This window comes from Sceloporus occidentalis, unplaced genomic scaffold (assembly GCF_023333645.1).
Source record: "Sceloporus occidentalis isolate IW3139 unplaced genomic scaffold, rSceOcc1.0.p SCAF_9, whole genome shotgun sequence".
NCBI classification, from domain to species: domain Eukaryota; kingdom Metazoa; phylum Chordata; class Lepidosauria; order Squamata; family Phrynosomatidae; genus Sceloporus; species Sceloporus occidentalis.
In genome coordinates, this window is record NW_028316989.1 from 13,188,480 (window position 1) to 13,208,475 (window position 19,996).

The window sequence follows — 19,996 nt, forward strand, 5'->3', positions numbered from 1 at the left end:
CTTTACAAGCCTAAAATCTTTTCATTGGAGACAAAGCACAGGAAGAAAATCTTAAAGTTGAATACACAAATGCGCCAATAAGGGGTTTGTAGTTTGGGAATGTTCCCTGATTTGGTTGAACAACTTTGCAGACCAGACTTAAGGCCCTCAAGCGTTAGAGGTTCCCAAAGGCTGTGCTATCACCCTGTTTCCACTTACGGTATTATCCACAACAGAAGCCCACTACAGCAATACTAAAGCTGAAAAAGTGCCCTAAGTATGGTATGAAATATAAATATTATTCAGGCACCAAACTGCAAGTCCATCAGACACAACAAGTGTGTTTCCTTATTGTAGCGGATGCATTCTCAGTGACTCACTTATGACTACGTTGTCTCTTACACAAAAAACAGGAATAAGAGAAAGTGGAATTATTATGCAAGAAGGAATACATAAGTTCATAAGAGAGGGTGCAACGTTAAGCAAGGTTGGGGTTCTCACCAAAAGCATTCAAATGGTTTTAAAAGCAGGCAGCCAAGTAACGGTATGCATATACGCAACACAAAGGCCCACCTTAGCAAGAACAGCCATTTAGTTTTTTCCTGAGGAAGTCTGCCCTACAAAGGTAACCAGAAATGCTTGCATAGTTGGATCAGTTTCTATTTCAGCTTGAATTTAATAGCTGGTTTATCCCCTTAAAAAGTGAATTGAGTTTATCTGTTGTTATAAATAACGGTTTAAAACTCATCAGAACCTCATCTAGAAACATTCAAGTCACTCAACATTTTCCCAAGTCTGGTAGTGCTGATGCTCAAGGCTTAGTTGTACATCAGCAGGGGCTCTCTTTGATAATATTCAAAATGCTACATACATACCATAGAGCCTTAAATGCATCTTCTGCCTGTCTTGTGTTTTTGTTTTCTTCTTCAAACATCTCATAGGCCAGCGGACTAGAAACCTTTCATTAAAACAAAAGAAACCCCTTGCAAGTGACCGCACAAGATGCCAGAAAACAGAATTCCTTGAGTGCTTTGTCTACTGAGTATGTCTGAAATGCTTCTAAGACTTGCATTTCTCTCTTGATTTCATCCCTTTGTTCAGTTGGTTTAACTTTCTGTAACAAAGCTGAGTTGGCCTAGATCCTAGCTACAAATTATTCTCTTTTGATTCATGTGGTGGGAGGGAAGGAGAAGAATACAGTAATACTATCTTTATGACTCACTGTTGTATTTGGAAAATCTGCTCTAATTTTTTGGACAGTGTCACATTAAGCCTTTCATCTACTGTGTAAAATAGATCCTTTGGAGGCTGTGCTGTCTTTTATGTGATGTACCTTCTCCGACTTGAATGTGGGATGGCATTGGTGTAAAGGGATGTGTCTGCCATAAGCCTTGGCAGGGTCACTATTGGCTTTTCTATAGGTAGGTTTGAAGTGTCTTAGTACGAAGAAGAGACATGTTTCCACTTTGGGTTCTATCTTGAAAGGAAAGTGGGATAAGCCACCAGCATCCCATGGCATCTACATGTGGTTCGGCAGAGCTGCTATGGGAGGCTCCTTCTGAGCCCTTGAGATCAGTGGAATTGAAATTCCTTACGTTTTTGGGTAGCTATTTCATCAGCCAGTGTAGTTGATGAATCCACTACACAGAACTTGCAGCACCGCTTGCAATATAGTACTGAAAGACAATTGTGTCAAAGACAATTCAAAGGGCAAGAAATTGACTTCAGAATCAAATAGTTGAGGGTTGTTTAAATTCTTTATTGTACACAGATTAAACAGAGGTTTTTCCCTTTTATATTGCAACTTGTCTGAGCACTGCACAAGATGCTATGTACATAAGTCACTAATTGCAACATCAGAACCAGAAATGTGAGATAGAAAATCAAGATCAGTTATGCTGCACCAGTTGAAACCAAGCTGCCGTTTGATAAGGGGAAGGCCAGCCGTACGCAACGGCAGCCACTACAATCATTACTGGGTTGCCCCCAACTGACGACAGAGCTTTGTCTGTGAGCTTTTCCCTGATTCTAGCCTGGTTCAAGTCTTAAATTCCTTCCTTGTTCAGAAAGCCCAGATTTTGCTGGATGGCTACAGCTGCCAACCTGGAGTTGCATGCCTCTTTCTCCAAGCCGCTCTGCTATATGCTACGGGGGACGCTTTATGGCTATCTCTCCCTCATTCAATGACTCAGTAATAATACAGTGAAGCAGAGGCAGCGGTGAACAATCGTTGTGTTTTGCCGGTAGGTTAAGCTGCGCCTCAGAGGCTCCACAGCATGGCGACAGCCTTGCAGATGCCGACGTCGTGGTAGTTGAAATAGCAGAGGCCAGCAAAGGTGAACACTGAGAGCAGGTAGAGGCCTGTGTTGGCCAGTTTAATTGATGTCTCTCCATGTACATAGTCAGTTACAACTTGTCCAAGTCCCCTAGAAGGAAGAAAAATAGGAAGGAAACAGGTTGGAAATACAAACATCAGGTCTATTAACATTCCAGATGGCGATCTCGAATCAGCAATAATTTTGGGTTACCTGTTCCATTGCTCAGAGAGGTACTGGAGGCTTCAGTCATAGCAAAATGACTAATATTTCTAATTTTGCACAAAACTTTTAATGCCTTCCTAATCTGAAACCTAAATCCAATTGCTAGCCCCACAGAATCAACAGAATCTCCATAAATAATGACTTACTATTCAGCAATCAACTCCAAAGGTCTACTGGATTTAGGACTAGTAACTGGAATTTGGCCCGGAACAGCTAACAAGATACATGTCTCACACCATGAAAAAGACACATGAAGGAGCAAACTCCTTTAAGGCAGTGGTGGGCAAAATTCCTATCAGCCCCAGCCTGTATCACCAATGACGAGGAATGGAGTCCAATAATATCCGGAGAGGCAAGCCTTTGCTTAGCCCTGCTTTTAAAAAAAAGATTTCACTACTGGGACACAGAGTAATATCAAATGACTCTCCCTCTGCTGCCAAGATGCCAAAGGACTACAAACCTCATGGGCCCACTACTAGCATCATGCCAATTTTTTAGGCCAGATTCATGTGGCTACAAAGGCAGAGATAGGACATTTGGCTTGAATCTGGGTGAGATTTTATTTTTGTTTTGTCATGAAGCGGGGAGCATACCAGTTTATCCTAATCTTGCCTGCTCCAGTAAGCATTTGAACCAGTGGAACACTCCCCCACAATGTTCACTTGGTACCTTCCTCATTGCCCTTTCACTGCCAAGCAAAGCCCTTACCTTTCCAAAGCTTATTAGATAACATTTTAATTCTGAAGATTATTTTATGCCAGACTTTGATAGTTTTGTTTTGTTTTTTGTAATTTCAATTTTAAAAACCATCCTAGGTATTTGACTAAAGGGTGGAATCAAAATTCTATAAAGAAAAAAAACCTGACTAAATTCAAGGTTGAGTGTATTTACTGTTCTTCAGAGCTGCAACATAGAGCAGCCAGAAAAACCAGCCAATTTTTCTCAAGGCAAAGTGTGCCTGCATAGAGGCCAATTTTTTTCCATACACCACTTCTTCTCCTGAGGTTCCTCAGTGTTTAAGTACAGTGCGTTATGCAGCTCAATTTCTCTGCTTTCTCACCCAAAACTGGGAAGTATCCCTTATGACACAGATGGGAGACGTGTGCCATGTGCCTCTCCAGCAGTGTTGGACTCCAGCTGTCATTAACTCCAGCCAGTGTAGCCAATGGTGAGCAATGACTGTGGCTGCAGCCCAACCACACTCCGCATTCGATCACTCAGCCACATCCTACTAAGCCTGGTAACAGGAATACCAAGTGACTCCTTACTGATTTCCTTAGTGGCAGACTTTAAAAGATTTTGGGCTACTCAACTAAGGATGACATACAAGGACTTTTTTCATGAGCAGGAGTTGTTGGCACAGGCAGAGTTGTGGTCTCAGTTCCTTAGGGAGAACATCACCCATTCCTTCTAAAGGATCACAAGAGACAAACAATCACATATCCAATGGTACAATATATTTGTGAGAAGGTGGGAAAACTTCTCAATTCTTCAGACGGAGAAGTTTTTAAAGGGCAGCACCTCTTGGGTATAAGGAACTTCTTGGGATTCATGGAGGTGTTTTGGAACTTCCATATTGTCCCTGAAGAGAGGACAGCCTTCAAATGTATGGTGCATTTATGCTAATATGAGTTATTTGCTTAGAATAAAGTCTTCCTACAAGATCTGTAGAAAATCTTTCAATCCTCTTGTTTAGCTGTGCTCTGAGAGAGAGTGTGTGTATGTATATATACAGAGTTAATTTTAAATTAATTTTAATAGCATTGTCTACTTGAGGTTTTTAAAACATATGTATTATATATTGTTATAGTTGTGTTTTAGTTTTTAACTTATCCTATTAGCTATCTAGTGTCCTATGCTGGGAAAAACAAAGAGTATTAAACAAACAAACAAACAAACAAGCATACATCTTCCTGACCTGGTTTTGCTTAGCTATATATTGAGTGGTACATAAAATGCAACCCAAACAGCCTCTATGGTCAGCATCCAAGGGAAGGAAATTCTCACAGTTGTAAAAGACAGAGAGGAAACAGTGAAGTTGGATATATCAAAAGAATTCCTTGTGAAATTAGAACAAGCTCAGAAAAGATACTTTGGGGGACTGCAATCCCCAGAACCCCTTCCCCTCAGATAACTTGGCTAGTCAGATGTGGCTCAGAATAGGACCTCTCCCAGTCCAAATTCTGTCTCCTGCAGTGGCTTGTCAGATGTTCCTAGGAAGTCCAAAACTGAACTTGTGGCCAGACAGCCATTTCTTCCTCCCACACTGCTGATATTCAGAGACAGGAGTGATTACTATGGAACCTCATTAGTATAATTCCCATTAAATCTAAACTGGGAACCATGGTTTAAACTCTGCCTTTAAAACCCAAGCTGGCTTCATATCCTTATTTGTTTAGCAGAAATTAAACCACCGTTTCCCTTTTTGTCTGCAATGGGAAACGGTGGTTTAATGCAGGTTACCATTCAGGTACTATTTACAGCCTTTACCTTGTCTTCAGATGAGGAACCTGGTACGCCAAGAGCCCTTCCCAGTTCCCTTCTTGATAACTGGAATTTGCTCTCATGTCTGAATGGCCTCTGAAGCTTAAAAGGAAGTCATGGGCTAAAGAACGTTCCAGGGCTATGATATCAAGATTACACAGATAAGCAAATCATCAGGCAACCTGGCCTGCAAAACACTGTTTAATCTGGGAAATAGCTTGGAAAAGCTACTTCCTTTGGACTACAACTCTGAGAATCCCTAGTGGCCATGTTGGCTGGGGATTCTGGGAACTGTAGTCCAAAGGAAGTAACTTTTCCAAGGTATTGGAACTTGTTACTGAAATAAGCCAAAAGCACAGCATGGATTGGAGCTGGTTGGGTGGCTGGCCTCAGTCCTTACTTACCAGTGGCCATGGAGAGTGAGAGCTGCAGCCAATGAATAGTCCACAACTGGTCCAGGATACAGGTAGGCTGCAGGCAGGAGCCCCAGCAGGAGGACACTGACCGCTCGCTCACCTGTCCAGTGCAGAGATGCTGCCTTGGAGCCAGCTGCAGAGAGAAGAAAACACTCTGAAGCGCCACAAAAAGTCTGCCTGTCCTGACTCAGGGCTGGGAATAAAAACAATTATTTTTTAAAAGCTTAAAATTTTGTAAATGTGGGAAAATTAGGAACAAGCTAAAAGCATCTAGTCATCTTTTCCCCATCCCCTCAAAATTAGTAATAATGTTTTTTAAAGGCAGAAGTGTCTGTGATAGAAAAGAACAGCTACCTTGATGGGCATGAAGCTTTCTTTCTCCTCCCTCCCCGCCACCAAATTGGGAGCCCAAATTATGCAGACTAATGGAATTTATGCAGATTTGCTTATCAGTTATTAGTATGCATTATTCTGAACCCAACAGTGGATATTCGCATACCTCTTTTTTTGGTGGAGATGCAGCAGGTTGGTGACAGAAGTAAACACACTGGTAAGAGAGGGGCAGCTGAGGGTGGTCTTGCTAGAGAAAGGTAACTGGAGCTCAAAAAAGGAAGGGCAGGCAGCCTTGAGAGGAGTAGGGTGGCCCCTGAGTATCGACGCTTTTGCACAAACGGCCTGTGTATGCCCATACATATCTCCCCAACCATGAAGGCTAGAAACTTGCTTTTAAAACAAATAATGTAAGAAACAAGTTCCAAGAATCCAGGTTGCAATCTAGATCACAAGCTTTAAAGATGCCACAAGTAGGGAATGTGCCACCATTACAATACATGGAACGTCAGACAGAAAGAACCATTACACCACAAGGCAAATACCAACTTGATTCACACCTGAGGCTGCACACCATATAAGCTGGACATGTAAACTGTGCATGTTTTATCCAAGCATTTCAAGTAAAACACATCTAACATAATTCACAGGACTGGTATTAGAAGTCAAACTGGGAGTGGGAGGGATATTACCATTTGGCAGTAGCATGGTGCAGTATCTTTTCCAAAAGAAAGCTCACAATTGAAACAGCTTAGGCCCAATAAGCAAGCTGCACACCACAGGGACCTCAAAGTAAACCGCTGACCCTTTAAAGCGGGAGCAGGAAACCTTTTCCAACCCAAGGGCTGAGTTCAGTTTCCGAGAAAGTCTTGGGTCTGGGGTTACATTCCAATGGTGAGAGGAAAATACAAAAAGGGTGGAACCAAAAATACCAGCAGAGTTTAGTCTAAAGCTCTTTCAGCTCATAGCTGAACTTTAAGAAAGACATTTCAACCACGTAGAATAGGGAAGCCACCAAACAACCATGTCAAGGGACACCTGAGGAATCTCATATTCAGTTCCAGGACCTGAGGCTCCCCTCCTGTATGCAAAAGACCCCCCCAAAAAAATCCTTCTATGAACTCCATCCACTGCAGGGCTCTTGTGCAGCTGCTCCCCCTTATTTCAGTGTATCTGGAAGCCAAGAACCCAATGCCACACCACTCCCCAAACAAGTCAGAGATCGAGGCTTATTCCTGTCTATGAACTAGTGTGGCAGGACCCCCAAAGAGTGTTTCTTTCTTTCTCTGTCCTGGAAACCAGATCCCTCTTTTGCAGCTGCCTAGGAAATGACCGAGGCTTGGACCCACAACTTTCAGGGAAGCATTTCTGTGTGCTGCATTTCTTCACTACACTGTTTGAGTTCAGAATAAAATAATGCAGATTAAGCAAAACTGTACATAAAATTAGTACACATAATTTTTCCTGGGATACTACACCTTGGATTCATGTTAGTTTTAGAAGAATTAGGGTCTGTTAGTGGCAAGTGGTAGGAGACAAGCATACAGATCAACATGGTGTGTGTAGGATGGTACCAGCAGGGTCACGGTCAGTATTAATCCTAAGCATTAAAACCATAACAAACTGTTGCTCTGTTTTCTGTCAATCTTTTCAGACTTGCCAGAGTATTTCCAAGCCATGCTCTGAAACCATGAAGACTATTAAGCCTAGGCATGTGACCAGGAAGACTGAAGCTTCTTAAGAGTATGATCCAGCTGGACACTTATCTAATAGACCATCGTGATTCCCCTAATACTTAGTCAGAGGTCCCCAAGCTGGATCCTTTTTTAAAATAAGTTAGTCATTACTTCCAGAAAGATAACCTTACTTTGTTCAGCTGAATTAGTAACATGTTGCTTTTTAGTTGTTGTTTTCTAATTACAAACATGTGTGCTAAAAAGGGAAGCGAATGACTGAAAAATCACTCAAAGCAATCATCCCAAAACAACATTTTCAGAAGTAATGAGTAAAGGAAGTGTGATTTGTTGCACTACAAAGGAAACAATGCTGCAGTTCATAATGTTTCTTTTTTAAAATGTTATGCAATCATTATCCCCAGACAAGAACTGTTACTTTCAAACTCTGCAGATAGTCACAGGAAACACCAAAACAGAACCCAAGAACAAAAGCCCTTCTCCTGCTGACATTCAGCAACAAGGTCTCTCTGACCCGAGGCCAACAAGTCTAGCAGAGTGTCTAGTAGTTTACAGTCAACATGTTTGGTAGCAGTTAAGTTCTGTCATTATTAAGCTAAAGCCTGTTTTGATACTGCTCTAATCTGCTTCAGGAAAGAATGGGATTGAGTCTAAACGAAAAGAAAACGTTTGCCAGCAGAGGTTAGACCACAATTGCATCACCGCTTAGAAGAACGGAGAAAGGCTGCCGTGCCAGGCATGCCCCAGGCTTCTCTTTGCTAAGATGACAACAATCATTCCAACTCTGGTAAAAATATAAATGTATCACTGTTTTGGCAAAGACACACAAAACGAAACACACAGCAGGGGCTTGAGAAAGGCTTACCTGAACTCCTGGGGGAGGTGTGGATGTTGCGTGCCAGGAGACGGCGTTCCTCGACTGCAGCACAAGCAACTGCCGGTCTGGTTAAGATCACCTTGCTCAGGAGAACTGTGGGCAGAAGAGAGGCATTTCAACGCAAGAAAGAGGGCTCCTCCATTAACTTCCTTGCTCTAATAAGCAGCTTGAGTATGCCAGATGCAGTAGTAAAAGCACTAAAGAGACGCTTAAACACCATCAAGGAACATGACTCTGCAACTCCATGCCTCAAACCAGAGTAAACCGACCACATCAATGGGATTTATATTAAGCACTGACTCACCATTTGACAACTGAAACAGTCAATCTACTTTAGTGCAGCTCATAGCAATTAAGGCAATGCATCCCACTTAGGGCTGTAACTGTGCATTTTAGATGATGTTTTTATTGTTTCAAATTGCATTTTTGAGTGATGTATTGTTTTGTTGTGTGTAATCGAGATGTAGCTGCTGTTTTATGGTTGCAATCCTGTCTCGATCCATCGGGAGAGGCGGGGAATATAAATGGAATTGATTATTATTATCATTATTATTATTATTATAACAAGAGCTAATTATAAATTCCAAGTGCATCCACCAGAAACATTAGGAAATCACGGCAGTGCCGAGTGTCCTCTAAAAACGGCTTCACATAAAGCAGGTGACAGAAATGCAAGGGCTTCCATGCTGACATGAAGACGGAGCAGTGGGCAGAAGAAGACAGAATAGGATACTCTCCAGATCTCAGTTTTACTCGTGTTGGAAGCATCCCAAGATCACTGTGTAGGTCATCCCACGTTTGCTAAATGTTGTACAGCCAGAGGATCATGGCTAGACAGGGAGAGAAAGTGTGTGTGTGTAGTCATGAAGGGGAAGGAAAGAGGATATAAACGTTTGCACCTTCTCCAATCCGAACTGTCAAGATAGAGACCTGTTTCAGAAAAGCCACATGATTCCCAGGGAATGGAGGATCTGCCAGCATCTCAAACTGTGGCCAAGGATTTGCTGGAGACCAACCCTAGACAACGTAATTCACGTTGCTTTTGTGCCCCGAGGCGGCCCTGTTTTCAGGCCAATGACTTGCGGATTAAATCAGTGCAACTGTGTCACTAAGAAAACGTGAAAGCGACTCCTGTTTTTGGTCGTATAAACGCCGCTCTGCCGCCCAGGAGAAAGAAACTGGGCTGTTTATATCTATCTACACAGCGGCTCCTACCATTCGCACACACAGGAGAGTGGCATCTTTCAGTGCTGTTTGGCGCAAGGACTGCCGCTGCCCGCTCTGCCCACCGTTTGCTCAAAGAGCCTTGGTCCAGAGGGAACTTTTTTGGCAAGTGCAAAGAGGGAAAGTGAAGGAAAACGCAAGCTGCAGAACCAAATGCGTTTGTCAGCAGCGAAACCTTAAGAGCTAGAGCAGCGATTCCCAAACCCTGGCCTTCCAGGTGTTTTGGACTTCAGAATCCCAGACTGTTCTCCAAAATGGCTGAGGCTTCTGGGAAGTGAAGTCCAAAACACCCAGAAGGCCAGGGTCTGGCCATGACTGGCCTTGAGGGAGGAAAGCAGCCCTTCCCGGCTGCAGAGAGAGCGTGACCCTTATCTATGGGCGCTGGGAGACTGCCTTTGGATGGGGTCACCTTGAGGAAGGCATCAAGGGATCCTTGACTGGAAGCCATGGCGAGGAAAATGGAAAGCAGGTTTGGAAAGGAACCCACAGCCGAGCCTGTGATTGAGGCATGAAAGGTCCGCCGCTGGAGGCTGCTCATTTGGGTGCCTTACTTATTGCGTTGACAACTCCAGGGATTGGAGGGTGTTTGGAGCAGCTGGAAGGAAGGTTGTTATCTGCGCCCTTTCTGGCTCCTGAGTGCCCTTGGGAGGCCTGGCGGACTTTGGCTTTGGAGCGCCAGGGGCTGCTTTGCCTCCAGGGCACTCCTTGAGGGGCGCGATGCCAAAAGGGCAAAGGAGCAACCCTTCTGTGCCAGTACAGGAGCATTTCCTATGCCCTTTAACAGATAAAGGGGAGATGAGGGGCAGAAGGTCTCCCTAAGTAGATAAACTGGACAATGCACACTCTCAGTAAATACATTGGCTCCCCTTTAAAGCAGGGTTGACTACAGTCCTTAGGGACCTTAAAAGACGTGGGTCTTAAAGCAAAGTAAGGAGCCAAAGCCCCAAGAAACAGGTGAGAGCAAGTGGGATGTTTATTATTACTACTATTATTATTATTATTATTACTATTATTGCAAAGCTGGAAAGGATGGTTTTAAAGTGTGTAGTTGTGTGAGCTGCCTTGGGTCCATGGGCCAAGAGGAAGGAGACATACGTTACTAGGAGGAGGAGGATGATGATGATAACAAGGGCGCCCTCCCCTTGGCGCCGGGGCTGTGGCTTCCCTCTGAGGCTGAGAGAGTGTGACTCTCCCAAGGGCTTTCCAGGGCTGAGCCAGGATTCGAACCCAGGCCTCCGACCCTCAAACGCCCCTAAAGAACACACTGATTGCGGCTATTCCTGTTACAATGCCTCAGAGGAAGGAGAGGCCCCCCCCTTGGCCCTCACAGCCAGCCCCAACCCTCCCCGAGGGAAGCCGAGCCCCAGGAGCCCCTCCGGGAGACTCACCGCCTCCTCCTCGGCGGGGCGCCCAGAGCCCTCCGGCCCGAGAGAGCCGCCACAGCAGCAGCGCCGCCGCCATCTTGCCGCTTCCTCCCGCCTCCTTCCAACCCCTCCCTCCCTCCCTTTCTCCTCGGAGGACTCACAAGATGGCGGCGCTGCTATGCCCTCCTCGCCGAATCAGGAGACGCTCTATCCTTTCCAATCGCCTCTCTATCATACTTCCGGTTAGGACCGGAAGTTCGGAATACTCCTCTTTTTCATCGGCGTCGCTCACTCGTGCTCTTTCACTCTCCCGCTCTCACTTCCGGTCTCGGCCTAGAGCGTCCCTCTTTCCCTCTCTCTCACTTCCGGTTCGCAGCCCAGAGCGTCCCTCCTCGCCTTAGAGAGGAAAGCGGAGGCGTCTGTGGGCCTTCTTCGTCCGGGAGGCTACGATGGAGGACCTGGGGCGGGAGGTGGACGTGGCGGAGCTGCAGCGCCTGGTGGCGGCCGAGGAGCAGAGGGCCCGCCTCACCGCCCAGGTACGGCCAAAGGGAGGCCTCGTTGCGTGCCTTTGAGTCGCTTCCTTCTTATGGCGGCCCTAAAAGGGAGCTGTTCTGGAGGCTGAGAGAGTGGGACTTTCCCAAGTGGCTTTCCAGGACTCTTAAGGCAGCGGTCCCCAAGCGTTGCCCTTTTAAGGGCATATTGGACTTCAGCTCCCAGAAGCCCAGCCCATTGCCCAGCTTGGCAGAGGCTTCTGGGAAATGAAGTCCAACATCTCTTAAAAGGGCACTGGTTGGGACCACTGCTCTAAGGTGACCCTGCCATAGGCTTTTCCTGGCAAGGTTTGTTCAGAGGAGGTCCGCCATGATGGCCTTCCCCTGAAGAGGCTGAGAGAGTGGGACTTATTGCCCAGCATCTTCCCCTTGGTAGCTTTGCTTAGGGTCCCCTGGAGCCAGAAAGGACCAATGCTGCCAGAGAGTAGGCAAAGGGAACTTGCAGCACCTTTGAAACCAGATGAAACAGTGGGCAGCCTGAGCTTTCGTAGAGGAGAGGCTCCTCCTTCCTCGGATCATGAAGTACTTTCAAGTCTACGAAAGCTCATGGCGCCAACGTCTCCCTTTCGGTTAGCCTCAAAGGTGCTGCAAGACACTGGTTTCCCAGACTAACACAGCCATGCCTTTGAATTCTGCTGTTGGAAGCTTGAATATTGTACACCTGTCCCTCCATATTATTCAGGGTTAGGGGCACAAGACCCTCGTGGAAATGGAAAAACCGCAAGGAACAAAGACGCCATGTTTTTACCCAAAAGGACGCCTCTGGGAATCTGACCATAGGACTTTGCTGGAGGAGCTACAAAGGCCTGGCAGAGCATTCTCTCTAGGGATCTCTAGCTCTTTCAGGGCAACTATAGTTAATCCTATAACCTTAAAGGCGCCACACACTTTCTCACCACCTTTTCATTCAGTAACTGGAGGAAGTTGATAGCACAGGCTTATGTATTTTCTTTCCCCATCTATTTTCGCCCCACATTTCTAGGTCCATAACTTCATGGAAGTCTGCTGGGATAAATGCGTGGACAAACCGGGCTCCAAGCTGGACTCCAGGACAGAGGGCTGCCTGGCCAACTGCGTCAACCGCTTCCTAGACACAACGCTGTCCATCACCAACCGCTTTGCACAGATAGTCCAGAAAGGAGGGCACTGATCGCCAGGCAGAGCCAGTGGACTTAACCAGTGCTCAGTCTGCTTGCTGGCACTGCTCCCTGGGAAGACGTTCTACCTCAGCGCAGAACCGGTTAACCATCCACTTACACAACAAATCTAACTGTTCTTTTTCCCAGGTGACACTGATCTGGGTCTTGCCAAACAAGTTCTGACTATATACTGGCCTTAAATTATGAAGAGCCATATAAACAAGTTGATTCTGTATAGTGGGAACTCTCAAATTGCTTTCTCTTTCTGCAGCTGCAGACCAGGCATAAGATGTGCCGAAATTGTAAATGATTTGCTTGTAAAATGCTTTCTTGGGTTTGAGCTTTAGTAGCTGGCTTTCAAAGCCTTTTTATTAGCCGATTCACAGCTCCCATAGGCTGGCTAGCTAAGCCTCCTTCCTCTGGTTAGCTGCATGCCGATGTTTCAAAAGATCACCTCACAATTTCAAAGCATACTGATAAAAATGTTCAGTTACTGGTGATATGATCGTGACTTGAATGTGGCATTTCTTTGACCTGAGTTTATACTCACTGAAATAAACATAGAATCCATGTACTTCATTAATGGCGATTTCCTCAATTAATGCCTGTCCAGCACAGTTCATTCCTGCATTCTGGCCTGATCCTGCTCTAGCAGCGAATGTGAAAAATATGGCATGTACCACCATTGCCATCAGGCAGTGCTTATTAGAGCTAATTCAACAACTGCCAAATGAATTTCAGATTCGTTTTGTGAAGTCCATTCCATCAGTTCTGAACTCTTTTAAGTACTATGATGCCGAATATGCTCCCTTGGAATGTGGCGGCCATTGAAATTTGCTCCCTTGAGTTGTAACAGTGTCCCCACCCTCCCAAAATCTGTGGCACTGAAATGTGAACATTAGAAATGCAGTTCTAGCACTCCCCACTTTAACGGCTGAAATCAATGCAGTTTATTCTCAAACATCCTCCAAACATATTCATGCCAATATACTGCAGATCTTTAAAAAAAAATAAGTTTTTCAAAGAAATAATTTCAGTTGCTTTGCTTTCTATAGCAACCCACTAGAAATATATTGAAAAATAACTTATATGCTGGTAACAACATAGGACAATAATCTTGGCATTTGCATCTTTGGATAGTGATGACTCCTTAGGATGTCAGACAACTGTGTCTATAAAGAGTAGGGCCAAGAAGGAAGTTGATGTGACTGACAGAAGCAAAGCTCTCACAGAAAGTTACTGAGCGATGTGAGACCCTTAAAGATAAACAACTGGGGAGGGGTCAAATAAGGAAGGCAGACCCCTGTATCTGAGCAGCCCATTATCCTGAGTTAGTTCCTTATGTTTGCAATAATCTTGTAAAAGAAGGAATAAGATACTATCTACTCTACAAACCCAGCCACTATATAGCTGTTTAGTTAGCATGGCTTCCCCTAGGCATCCTGGGAATTACAGTGAGAAGGATGCTAAGAACCCGGGGTTGAAGAGCCCAGAGCTTAGAAAAGACACACTTCTGGATTTCAACTCAAGTCAATATGTCCCAAAAAGTAACCTAAACAAGTAACTGGTTTCAACTCTGTCGGAAAAACAGCAATGATGTTTGGGGAAGGAGGATTAGTTCTGCAGTGTAAATAAATCTATGCCAGAAGGAAAGACACAGAGCAGATACCTGTCTCACTATTACTCCAAGCTTGAGCGAGTTCATCTGCAGCCCCAGAGTTGAACAAGTCAACTGCTGCCACTGCCGCCTCCTAAAAAAGTGTGTGTTTGGGAAGCAGGAAAACTTCAGCCTGAAAGCCAATTCACACTTTGAACGACACCATGGTTCTGCCCCAAGTACAGATTTTACTTGCAGTATTTCTTGTGAGGGAAGGGCCGAGGGGGAACAATGGTCTCAAATGTGAATCAAGAATCACAGCTCTGCTGGTTCGCTTCCTGGCATTTGTAGTGTCATATAATTCACTGAAACAAGTCTCTCCCCCATGGCAAGAACTACAGAGGGGGAGGCATCCTAAACACGCACACACTGCCAGAAGATTATAACCATTTTAACAGAAGGAACAGCTGGTGTTCTTGTGGCTCCATCACACACTCACTAGACATTTTCATACCAGGACTGCCTTTAACAAGCTCTCCTTCTCACAAATGCCAGCAGCATAGTCAGTGAGATTGAGACTATCTGCTTGAATGGGCATCTCCCATCTGCTTAGCCCCTCAAATGAAAAGGGTGCTTGACCAATACAAGCTGTTAGCACCACCGCAACAGCTGGAGGAACCCAGTCTCTTGCTCCTTCATTATTTATTGCAATTAGTTTTCTACTGATCATTAAAAATAGATTGGGGGAGTGGTGGATGTTAAAGGTTAAAGAGGAACTCCAAGTTGTTCACATTCCCTTTTGCGCGCTATATTCACAAGTAGCGCTTTGCAATTTATGGGTTCCTTTTGCATACAGCTGATTATTGGGCCAGAATCTGGGGTGGAAAAACATGAGCCCTGAGTAGGAAGATCTTAGTCCCTGTTTGTTTCTGACCACAATGAAAGCTCTCCCCTGCAAGTTACCAAGGTTTGTGAAGTCCAGGCCGTCAAGCAGCTGGTCCAAGCAGCTATCGGTCCCAAAGGGGCAGCCTTTAAGGGTAAAGCCTATTCTCTGGTCCCTTTCTGTTAGTCCTCATCAGAACTATCCTCTGAATTCTCATCCGCTGCTACTTTCCAGTTCTTCCTTTTGCTCCTTTTCTCCTGCACCCTTTCTCCACCTCTTTCTGACACAGAAGAATGGTGTTTCCTCCTCTTCTTCTTTTTCTGCTGTTTCTCCTGCTTCTCCTCCAGTTCACTGTCCTCTGAGCTGCTGGAGGGGCAGCTACTGGCCTCGCTAGAGTCATTCTCTTGCCCTGAGGAGGAGCCCGGAGCCCGGGTTGAGGCCTTCTTGGCCTTTTTGTGACGACTCCGCTTCCTCGTGGCGGCATCTGCCTCCGAATGTTCAGACTCCTGGGAAGAATCCGGCATCGCGCTCGGCTGCTCTCGTTTCTTCTTCTTCTTCCGCTTTTTGTGAGATTTCTTTTTCTGTTTCTTCTTGCGAGACTTTTTGGTCTTTTTCCTTGGGGGCAGCTCAAGAGAAGACTGTTTACTGAGCTGACGTTTTCTTTTTCCATTCATTGAGTTCTGTTCATCTCGCTCTCCATTGCTGCAAAACACAAACGAAGATAACAACAGCTGAACACATCATTAAAAAATAATAAGCATGTTCCAAAGCTGGCATGGTAGCCTTTTCCTCCAGAGAAGGCTTGAACTACAGCGCTCTTCACCCCTTGGTGTTATCTATGCTGGCTAGAGATGATGGGAGTTATAGTCCAGAAGCTCCCATGTTTCCCACCCCCATTCGAAAGGTTAAATGCACACATACAGCAAGAAGGTCAGAAGAAACTGGGTGTAAACTGGAGGTTCTTGGTTGCACCCATACCTGTGAAGAATCCAGGATCATAAAATGGTTCTGGCTTGTTTGAACAAAGCATCTTTTAAACCAGGAGTAGGAATCATGAGGCTTTGTAGATGCTGGACTAAAACACCCAGCATACTTCACCAGTCAATTGCAAATGCCAGCAGCATAGTCAGTGAGATTGGGACATCTGCAAACAGGAATGCAATGTGGGGAATTCTGCTTAGTGCAGAAGAGAGGCAGACAACGTATGGCCTTCCACATACTGTGGGACTCTAATGTCCATCAGCCTCAGCCAACATAGCCGATGGTGAGAGAAGAGAAGATGAGGAAGGTGCCATCTCAAGACTCATGCAGGTGATATTTAAACAACAGATTATCCTAATGTCTCAAAAGGCCTACATGCTCTTTAAAGAGTGTTCCTATTTGTTTTACCTGTCTGTATCAAATTCTTCTGGATACAGCTCTCTGTAGCCACTGTGACCCCACCTGCAAGAAACGAACAAACCCATTGACATGGCCACAGGCACACGAGCAAAACATGGCAGAGCTTTCCACTCATCAGAATCACACAACGTAACCTTGGTTAACTTGCCCCAGGGGAAAAGCATTTTGTAACGTGCTTTGCTGACTCAAATGATAACAGAAGTTAAAGCTCCTCTTGTAAATTGTTCCTCCAACTCTAGGCATCTTAAAAGTGCGATACTAGTTAATAAAAGGGCCATTGCTCAGTGGTAAAAGCACATACTTTGCATGCAAAAGGTCTGAGATTGAGTCTCTGGTATCTCCAGGTAGGGCTGGAAAGATTCCTTGCCGAAGTCCTGGAGCACTGCCTCAAGGACTGAGCAAGACAGACTAAAGGTCGCAGCAGCAAACATTTTGCTGTGTTCCTCAGGATTTACACCTGAACTTGCTCATCTTGGCTTCTCCACCAACCTGCACTCACCTCAACCCCGAAATATAGATTATAAACTCTTTCAGGCAGAGGACTGCAAACTAGTTTTTCCTCAGTAAAACATCATCTTCACCAAGAGCACTCTGATGACTGCAATGACAATAGTAACAGTAATAATTACAACTTTCAGACCTGTCTGGCATGTTAGCTTCACATTCATAGAGCTTCTTGTTCCAGTATCGGGCATGTCGAAGGTCATCCTCCTCCATGGTTGCTGACAAGGAGGCCAAATTCCTTGTCTTCCAATGGGTCTCCTCGTCAAAACCATCGCTACGCATCCGGCTGCTGCGGAGACAAAGAGAGTTGCCTTCTTCCATTTCTAAGGGAAAGGCTTTCTGCAAAGCTTTGGTCCTGTAGATGGGTTATGGGCTCTACTTCCCAGAAGCATGGGCAAAGGTCTCAGGGAATTGAAGTCCCAAACATCAGGAGGCCCAACGGATAAGAATTGCTGCTATAGAACAATTTCACAGAAGAGGCCAAAAATGGGCCTTCTCCACACCCAACATGTTGCTCCTTAAACAGACAAATGGCCATGGCACTCCATTTCTTGGCCTAGCTGCCCTACAGGGAAGGAGCTGGGGTTAGTTTTGACAAGATGAATCAACGCAGTAAGCCATTCCAGCTTTCTATGAAACAGTATTGTGCTGACGGGAGAAATTCAACTACTCTTCATGGCATAATAGAGGCTGAGTCTCCCTTATCCGAAACACTTGGGACTGGAAGCATTTGGGGGTCTTTCCGATTTTGGAATATTTGCTCATCCGCAATGAGATAGATATCTTGGAGATGGGACCCAAGCCTAAACATAAAATTCATTTATGTTTCGTGTACACCTAATACGCATATACAAAACGTATTAAATATCTTTGAGCATGAGATAGTCCAGGTTACACAAAGCAAAGGTTACACTATCTCCCCGTCGCAACTGGGCAATTTTGGATATTGGGATAGTTCAGCATTCCAGATCAGGGAGACTCAACCTGTAAAGAGACCTATGTAGACCTAAACAACCACAGAGAACCACCGTATATACCCGACTATAATTCGATCTCATGTATAATTCGAGGGTAAACTTAGGGGCATGTAATGAAGGATGCAAAGGATGAGGCAAAGGAAAACGATGCCAAAGAACTTACAGAATCCCAGCAGGAGTAACTGTTTGGGCTCATGCTAAAGGCTGGATGAATGAGAGAGTAGAAGGGGGCCAATGCTTCCAGGGCATAAAATACAGTTCTTACATTGACCTATGGATAGGTTGACTCAGGTTTTGGGGGGCAATTTTTAACCTAAATTTCTAAGCTTACACGTGGGTATATACAGTAAGTAGGTAAAGGTATACAAGAAAAGAAGGAGCAACCAAGCTTCTCTTTAATTTGCCAGCTTTGACCGAAACAAGTGTAGGGTCTTCAACACAACAAGTAGCCTCTGAAGTACACTCGCCCCTCCGCATTTGCAGCTTTGACTTTTGCGGCTTTGACTATTCACGGATTTGGTTAACATGTCCTCTCTAGGAATATCTAGGTCCTCCAGCGCAACTCTATGGTCAAATTTAACCAAGAGTGGCACCAAAGGACCTAGAGATTCCTAGAGAGGACACTCCAGAAGGCATTTGCAGCTCCTCCAGCGCAACTCTATGGTCAATGTCTGGCAAATGTTGACCACAGAGTTGCACTGGAGGACCTAGAGAGATTCCTAGAGAGGTGATCTCTCAGGTAAAAGCATTGTGTTTTGTTATTTGTGGGTTTCCCACGTTCAGGGGGTCCTGTGCCCCGAACCCCAGCGAATGAGGAGGGATGAGTGTACTGTATATACAGAAGCCAAGGAGTTCCCAGCCACTGCTAACACTTCAAAGCAGAAAGGCCCTTTCCTGGACTATCAGAGACCCACCTGGAACTCTTAGGCAGCATCCTCTGTTGCTTCCCCCAATGAATGTCTTTGCTCTGCTTCTCCATCTCCCGGATCTTCCACATTTCGGACTCTTCCTGGATCTGAAACGCGTAAAGAGACACGTCAAAGAAGGCGCCCATCAATGTCACGACGTCTTATAATTAACTCACTATCAAGCCCCAACCAAACCAACAACCCGAGCGACAAGGCGCCCCGGTCCTTACCTTGTTGTGTGCGTCCGTGTGTCGGATGACATTGCGCAGGAGGACTTTCCCCAGAGGGACGTGGGACATCGCTTGGCCTTTAACGGGTCACGAAAGGGACGCCCTGAAAGTAGTCAATGGCACTGATTGGAAAAAACCACTCTAAGGTCCAGGACACACTGGGGACACGGTCCAGTTTGAGGCCGCTTTAATGCTGTATTAAATACTGGATAGTCTCAGGGGGAAGTCTAGAAACGTTAGCCAAAAAGTGACCCCAAAAACCTGAGTCAATTTATCCATGGGCCAAGGCAGGTATGGTGCTTTAACTCAATATATAGAGAGACACACACATTCTGTGTGTCTATATAGATATAGATATAGATATATATATATAGAGAGAGACATATCAGGGGATGGTTCATATATATACATATACATGTATATATATATATACACACATATTATATGACCCATCATCCCCTGATGGAAGGCAAGAGAGTCATTTGTATCTATATCTATATCTCTGTAGATGTATATAAAGCCCCGCTCTCTTCCATATCCTCTGAAGAGGCCAGATGCTGCCGGACTAAACCCTCCTGGAAGACGGCCATAGACCCGCAAAGCCTCCGGAGCCGCTCTCTCTCCGCCTGAAGCCCAGCCTCCTGGCCAAGGAAAGCCCAGCAGAGAGAGGCTGGCTTTAGGGCCACAAAATACGAAGGCCCCCAAAACCTGGGCAACGCTTCCCCTCCTCCTCCTCCTCCTCCTCACCAAGACACGTGTCGAGGGAAGCGCCCGTCCAGACGCCCCTCCGACACGCGAGTCCTCCCCTGAGACGCGGAGCCCTTCCTTCGGGGCCTGAGGCTCTTCTTCTCGAGGCCTCGATCGGAACCCGCAAAGCGCGCTCAGCGCAGCCGGCGGA

At 45.5% G+C, this 19,996-nt stretch overlaps 3 protein-coding genes across 4 annotated transcripts in view; 1 reads left to right on the top strand and 2 right to left on the bottom strand.

The window, feature by feature from the left end:
- The window catches only part of LOC149306928 (carotenoid-cleaving dioxygenase, mitochondrial-like), a 47,131-nt gene extending 36,090 nt beyond the window's left edge, over positions 1 to 11,041 (bottom strand). The window contains exons 1-2 of the mRNA XM_089538921.1: positions 10,933 to 11,041; positions 8,309 to 8,413 (exon numbers count right to left, since the gene is read on the bottom strand). Coding sequence (XP_089395047.1) covers positions 8,309 to 8,413; positions 10,933 to 11,005 — 178 coding nt within the window. The 5' untranslated portion in view covers positions 11,006 to 11,041. The remainder of the gene's footprint in view (positions 1 to 8,308; positions 8,414 to 10,932) is intronic.
- Positions 11,042 to 11,226: 185 nt separating this feature from the next.
- Positions 11,227 to 13,172, top strand: TIMM8B (translocase of inner mitochondrial membrane 8 homolog B). Its single transcript, XM_089538929.1, has 2 exons — positions 11,227 to 11,444; positions 12,442 to 13,172. Exons 1-2 carry the CDS (start codon positions 11,358 to 11,360, stop codon positions 12,607 to 12,609), a joined length of 255 nt encoding a protein of 84 aa, XP_089395055.1. The 5' UTR covers positions 11,227 to 11,357; the 3' UTR covers positions 12,610 to 13,172.
- A 352-nt stretch (positions 13,173 to 13,524) lies between these two features.
- LOC149306931 (uncharacterized protein NKAPD1-like) lies at positions 13,525 to 19,996 on the bottom strand. Of its 2 annotated transcripts, none has more exons than XM_089538927.1 (6): positions 19,846 to 19,996; positions 19,099 to 19,201; positions 18,875 to 18,975; positions 17,120 to 17,269; positions 16,468 to 16,521; positions 13,525 to 15,780 (listed from the first exon to the last, which is right to left on the bottom strand). In XM_089538927.1, the coding sequence occupies exons 2-6, from the start codon at positions 19,165 to 19,167 to the stop codon at positions 15,261 to 15,263; spliced, it is 894 nt and encodes a 297-aa protein (XP_089395053.1). In that variant the 5' UTR covers positions 19,168 to 19,201; positions 19,846 to 19,996; the 3' UTR covers positions 13,525 to 15,260. The 2 variants fall into 2 exon arrangements, with proteins under 2 accessions (XP_089395053.1, XP_089395052.1); XM_089538926.1 differs by having other exon boundaries at positions 17,120 to 17,272; positions 19,846 to 19,993.

What these genes read in the sequence shown, in the direction of transcription:
- TIMM8B (XM_089538929.1), top strand. Translation starts at nt 11,358, where the DNA reads ATGGAGGACCTGGGGCGGGAGGTGGACGTGGCGGAGCTGCAGCGCCTG. An exon ending in GGGCCCGCCTCACCGCCCAG is followed by an intron (nt 11,445 to 12,441) that starts GTACGGCCAAAG and finishes CCACATTTCTAG; the next exon opens with GTCCATAACTTCATGGAAGT.
- LOC149306931 (XM_089538926.1), bottom strand. Translation starts at nt 19,167, where the DNA reads ATGTCCCACGTCCCTCTGGGGAAAGTCCTCCTGCGCAATGTCATCCGA. An exon ending in ACACGGACGCACACAACAAG is followed by an intron (nt 18,976 to 19,098) that starts GTAAGGACCGGG and finishes TACGCGTTTCAG; the next exon opens with ATCCAGGAAGAGTCCGAAAT. An exon ending in GAAGAATTTGATACAGACAG is followed by an intron (nt 15,781 to 16,467) that starts GTAAAACAAATA and finishes TGTGTTTTGCAG; the next exon opens with CAATGGAGAGCGAGATGAAC.